Source organism: Equus asinus, chromosome 1 (assembly GCF_041296235.1).
Source record: "Equus asinus isolate D_3611 breed Donkey chromosome 1, EquAss-T2T_v2, whole genome shotgun sequence".
Taxonomy (NCBI): Eukaryota; Metazoa; Chordata; class Mammalia; order Perissodactyla; family Equidae; genus Equus; species Equus asinus.
The window spans coordinates 194,914,863-194,920,918 of NC_091790.1; the positions used below are offsets into that span (position 1 = coordinate 194,914,863).

Genomic DNA, 6,056 nt, shown 5'->3' on the forward strand with positions numbered 1-6,056 from the left:
CAGTTGATTTTAACTTCCTCCTTTTAATGTCATTATCTGTTCAAAAATGTGATGGGAACAGTTACCCTAACCTTATTCATCTTGATAGTCTCAATGTCCCACACAGAGTCTGGCATAGGGGAGGTGACCAGTATACTTATTTTAATTAGGTTGAATGAATAACTGAATAACCTTTCAAAGACTATCTTCATATAATAGTTCAATTCTACTTCAATCCTCTTACTTAGCACAGAGTTTCAAGAGAAAGTTCATAAATATGAAGTAAGGAAAGATGTTGGACATAATTGGTCCAGGACAAAATGTTTTTATTTAGCTACAGGTTTCAGACATGGGAGGAAGGTAAAGTTGACTAACAGGGGATGGGTCATGAAGAGATCAAGATGTTTAGTTGGCAGCGATGGTCTGCCTAATCCAGTTCACGTAGTTGTAGACCTTGGTGTAGACACCAGGCTTGTTTCTCTGAGCACAGCCATAGCCCCAGGAGACAATGCCCTGGAGCACTCCACTGCAAGCCACAGGGCCACCAGAGTCACCCTGAGCAGGAAGGAAGAGACAGTTAGGACGCTCACCTATGCCCAGATGGGAGAAAGCCTCCAAGATGTTCTTCTGTTATCTTGGAGCCATCTTCCCAGGCTATTGATCCTTTAGACATTACCTTCTCTTCCAATGGAAACCCACCCCTCAGGCTCCATACTACATCCCTCTTTCCTTAGTTGCAGATCTGTGGGATCCAGAAGAGGTGGGGATTGGAGAGTATAACTCTGCCCAGCTAGCCCTGTTCCTGTCAAAGAGCTTCCTTCCACACTATGACTCCTGGGAAGGGTGCCTCGATGCTGTTTGCACACCATTGTCTGTGTACCTTTTTGCCCTTAACCCTAACCATTACTATGGCAAAAAGGAAATCCATCATTTATCCCAAATCTATCCCTCACCCCTCATAATCAGTCTCAGACACAGCTTTTCCATCTTCTGTGTTTCAGGAAAGGGGAAATAAGGCAGAGATGCATGAAGGTGAGCTGGACGAAGGAGTGCCAAGAAACTAACCTGGCAGGAGTCCTTTCCACCCTCTAGGAAGCCTGCACAGAACATGTTGCTGGTGATCTGGTTTGGGTAGGAACTGCGGCAAGAACTATCGGAGAGGATGGGAGCATTCAGACACTGCAGGAGGTTAGGGTAGTTGGCTGTTGGGTGCAAGAGTGAAAATGGAAGAAGATTACCCAGACGATTCCTGGAAACTTCTTTCCCAGTATCTCTCCTCTCCCTCCCAGTACTCCCACACTTTCTCTAAGATTGCCAGTAGCTGCTATTTTGGAAGCACAACTTTTATCTGGAAGGTCTTCCAGTCAGTTTTAATTCCCAAGTGATTCTCTCTCCGACACTAGCTTCAGTGACCTCAGAACTCAAATGCGGAGACTATTTCTCAAGCAGGTCTGTCCTTCAGGAAGTACCAAATCGCTGAGCCTCTATTCTGTTGACCTCCTTAGTTTCTAGTTCTCTGCAAATCACTAATCACACTTGGCATCTTTATCATAGTTCATTTGTGTTACGCTTTCCAGCAGAGGAACCATCCTCATTGTAATTAATGTATTCTAAGTCTGCATTTATCCCCAAACTGTTCTCTGTGAACCTTGCCCTGAGTGACAGTTTGGAGTAATTGAACCTGAACATGCCTTTCACCTCTAGGGTTCTCAGACTTGGTGCTTCTGTTCCAGGAGACACTTACAGCCACTGCTGAGGGTGTTTCCCCAGCCAGAGATGAGGCACTGGGTACCAGCAGCTGGGAAAGATGCTGGCAGAGAGATCGCAGACACTTTAGAGTTGATGGAGGCCGGGGAGCTCAGTTTAATCAGCAGGATGTCATTATCGTAGGTCCTTGAATTGTAGCTGGGGTGGCGGATGACCTTGGCTGAATTAATGAATTGCTCATTGCCCTCAGTGACTGCAATGTTGTGTTCTCCCAGACGCACCTGGAATCGGCTGGATGAAAGGATTACAACTTGCCTCAGTATCCAACTTGAGCTTTGTCCCCTTCCCAAGACACCCCGGTCATGAGCACAACGCAGACACCATCACCTTCCAGCATTCACACTCACAGGTAATTGTGCCCTTAAGGTAGTCCTACCAGATGTAAATGGGCTGGAGTATTCATTAGGTAGGTGTCACTACAAGCACAGACTCTCAGCCCACCATCCTGTTAGAATAGTTAGGTTTAGGAATGGAACCAAAGGACCCCAAGCAAACAGTGGGAGATAGATTGGAATGGGTGGTGATTAATCAGCACCTGCCATTTCTCCTCTGGTTGGAATGACCAATTACCGTAGGGAGATGTGGCAGGAATCTGGGATCTGACCGACTATTAAGGGAGCAGAATGAGTTGTGCTTATCCTTATTGTTGACTATAAATTGCATGTATGCTATTACCTCCATATGCCATTTTTTCCTGGTTGAGCTATAATGACTAGGACTATTTACTCATTAATGCTCTTAAGCTAGTTCTAGGCACACTTCATCACTCACTGCTTCCTCTCCCATGTGTTTAGCACCATCATTTGGAAGGACATCAGGGAACTCTAAGGGTACCTTCCCATGCAATAGTCCCTCAATACATCCAACAATGTCTTGGGGGAAAAATGAGGCTTTAGGATCTCAAAGCACACCCCTCAAGTCTGAGACTGTAGTTTACCCTGATTGTGCTTTGGCAGGGCTGGGGGAAGAGTGGATGTCAGAGAACAGGGATGTTTATATTGGTTACTTACGACTGGTAGCAGTGAGCAGCAGACACAACCCACTGGTTACTGATGAGTGAGCCACCGCAGATGTGGTAGCCGACGTTCAGAGACACCTGGTAGGGCACGGAATTCGCCTGACAGGTGTAGCCCCCGACAATCTTGTCATCATCGTCAGTGGAGGAAGCAACTGACAGAGAAAAGTTGGAAACTATTTGCTAAACAGACCCATCTTGGAATTGTTACTCATCACCAACTTTTTGCCGATTAACCAGAAAAGAGCAGATAATGTTTTCTTGTCACATGTAATCAGGAAATGGTGAAGTTAACGTAATTTTTTTCAAAAACTTATTGTTTTACACCTTTAACATCACCCTACTTATGCCATTATATGTATCTAAGTTTTCTGCTTAATTTTCATAAATATCCTTGTTTTTTTTCACTATCTACCATACACTCACACCCACACGAACACATTCATACACTTGCACCAAAACTCACAGATCAGACTCTTTGCATAAGAAACACCCTGGGTACCACTACGTATGGTTGTAAAGATACTTTTTACACAAAACCCTGCTCAGCAGCCATGGAAATAGGTGTTGATTAGAGTTCTGCAGTACGCATGGTGTTGTTTACTGTGTGACGGTTATGGGGTAGATATGCGCATGAGGTAACAGAAAGGAAGCTTTAGAAGCCACTTGAGAATGTTCTGGTCTGAAAGGAAATAGGAGTTTGTACTTTTGTTCGTCGAGTTTCTCTTCTTGGTCCTCTCCTATAATTTTCGGAAAATAATCTCATAGAACATTGTAAGGTTTCCCTCTCCAACTTGTTCCCCTTATTGCAATTATCTTTCCAACAGTTTTCAATTTTTTCAGCATTGTGAAGTCTGCCCCCTGATTTATTGGGTTTCTTACAGCTCTGAAAGTCTCTGATTATATTATACATGCCCTATTGTTTAAGTATTTTAAAGTAACTTTTGGAAAGACATTTCCACGTGTGTTGAATTTATACCTGCCCAATTTGAAAAAAGTTAGTTGTAAATTTTAATAATATAACAGTTACTGGTATAAAAATAAAAATAGTCATTTCTCTATTTTTTTTGGATTCAAAGCTTTATTAAATAAGAATTTGTTTTCCCTTCTCTCGTATTATTTTTTTAAAGTAATTTTATTGAGATCATAATGGTTTACAACTTTGTGTAATTTTGGGTGTACATTATCATTTATTACTTTCTGAATAAACTTCACCATGCTCACCCCTGGTAGTCCTATTTTTATCCATGACCATACCCTTTATGTCTTTCACCCAACCCCCAATCCCCTTCCCCTGTGATAACCAGTAATCTGTTCTATTTATCCATGTATTTGTTATCTTCTACATATAAGTGAAATCATGCAGTATTTGTCTTTGTCTGGCTTATTTCACTTAACATCATACCCTCAAGCTCTATCCATGTTGTTGCTAATGGGATGATTTCATCTTTTTTATGGTTGAGTAGTATTCCACTGTATATATATACAACTCTATCAAAAAGTGGGCAAAGGATATGAACAGACATTTTTCCAAAGAAGATATACAGTTGGCCAACAGGCACATGAAACTATGTTCGACATCACTGATTATTGGCAAAATGAAAAATCAAAACTACAATAAGCTATAAGTACCAAGAATGGCTCTAATTACCAAGACAAAAAACAACAAAAGTTGGAGGGGATGTGGAGAAAAGAGAACGCTTATACACTGCTGGTGGGGAGACAAACTGGTGTAACCACTATAGGAAAGAGCATAGAGATTTCTCACAAAATTAAAACAGAAATACCACATTATCCAGCTATCCTACTTTGGGATATTTATCCAAAGAACTTGGAATTGATGATCCTGAGAGATTTATTCACCCCTATGTTCCTTGCAGCATTATTCACAATAGCCAAGATGTGGAAGCAACCAAGTGCTCTTCTACGGATGAATGGGTAAAGAAGATGTGATATATACATAAACAATGGAACACTACTCTTTATTTCTTTCGATAATTGAATGACGTTATTTTACACTAGAGAGATTTTGTTAGCAAAGATGTTGTAAAACCTAGCCCATAGCTTTTATTGATGAGAAATAAAATATCTTTGCCTGTTAAGATGCCCTTTAGTAAAGAGGAGAGTCAGGCTCTGACTCTCACAGCCTCTTCAAGGAGCACAAGATTAGTCATTGGTCCCAATTTTTAACTCCAAATCCTTAGAAAAATCAAAACAACATTTACTTAATGTTGACTATCCTTTCCTTTTCTCTCATCCTTCATAGATTTTACCTTGAAGTTCAGGGAAAATTTGCTTCTATTCCATCTACCCTAATCACTCCAGCTCACTGTGATCTTTCCTCAACTAGTGAGATCTAATTATCTGTAGACATATGTACTAGACACTGTTGTTTTGAATTTATAAGCCCCTTGAGCACAGAGATTACATTCAACAGCCAAAGTACAGTACAAACTTAAGTATGTGATGGACACCTACTGATTGTTTATTAATAGAGACTCACCAGAGGCTCCCAGGAGAGCAAGGAAGATAAAAGTCTTCATCGTTGCTCACTGGATCTAGACTGGGGAGTTGGATGAAGAGTTTTCAACCACAGCTATTTATACCTCTAGTTTTGTCATTGACACCCATGGCCACAGTAGTCAGAAATATGATTTCACTGGAAACTCAGAAATCCAAATTTAGAATTGAATTCTGTGCCAAGTTGAAGATAATTCAGCATCAGATTTAAACATCAACATTTGTCCACTTTTCCAGAAGGTTATAGGAATGGAAATAATGAACCACTCTAATGGGATCTGTTCTCATAAGAAAAAAGTAAGTTGGGGTAAGGTCACAGAACAGGGCTCCAGGTGTCCTGATTCCCAGACAAAAATCTTAGATATTTGGGTGTTTCAAGTGTGAATTTTTATCCTCAGCCCTATCTTGAATGCTACACCCTGTTTGGTTAACGAGGGCTTTTTCACAAGTATATAACTTTTCTTGTTGTACTTCTGACCTCGTATATTCATATTATGTTTTCATTATTAATAAGAAAAACTTGTTCCCTTGAAACAAGAAAAATTGTTCTTATTTGAAACTACCATAGAGCTAAATAGAAAGTGAAAGAACGATGATAACTTACATTTATCTAGAACGTAGTGAATATTAGGATTATTCTAAGTGATTTGCGTATATTAATTTAGTAATCCTCATAACAACCCCACAAGATACCTATTATTGCCCCCACTCTACAGATGGGGAGACTGAGGCACACAAAAACATAGAGAACTTGACCAAAGTCATGTATCAAGTA

General features: G+C 40.6%; 1 protein-coding gene across 1 annotated transcript; it reads right to left on the reverse strand.

Moving 5' to 3' along the window:
• Window positions 1-288: 288 nt before the first annotated feature.
• On the reverse strand, window positions 289-5,393 carry LOC106842559 (trypsin-like). The gene is made up of 5 exons (XM_014859186.3): window positions 5,265-5,393; window positions 2,757-2,916; window positions 1,724-1,977; window positions 1,045-1,181; window positions 289-534 (listed from the first exon to the last, which is right to left on the reverse strand). The coding sequence occupies exons 1-5, from the start codon at window positions 5,302-5,304 to the stop codon at window positions 385-387; spliced, it is 741 nt and encodes a 246-aa protein (XP_014714672.2). The 5' UTR covers window positions 5,305-5,393; the 3' UTR covers window positions 289-384.
• Between the last annotated feature and the right edge of the window lie 663 nt (window positions 5,394-6,056).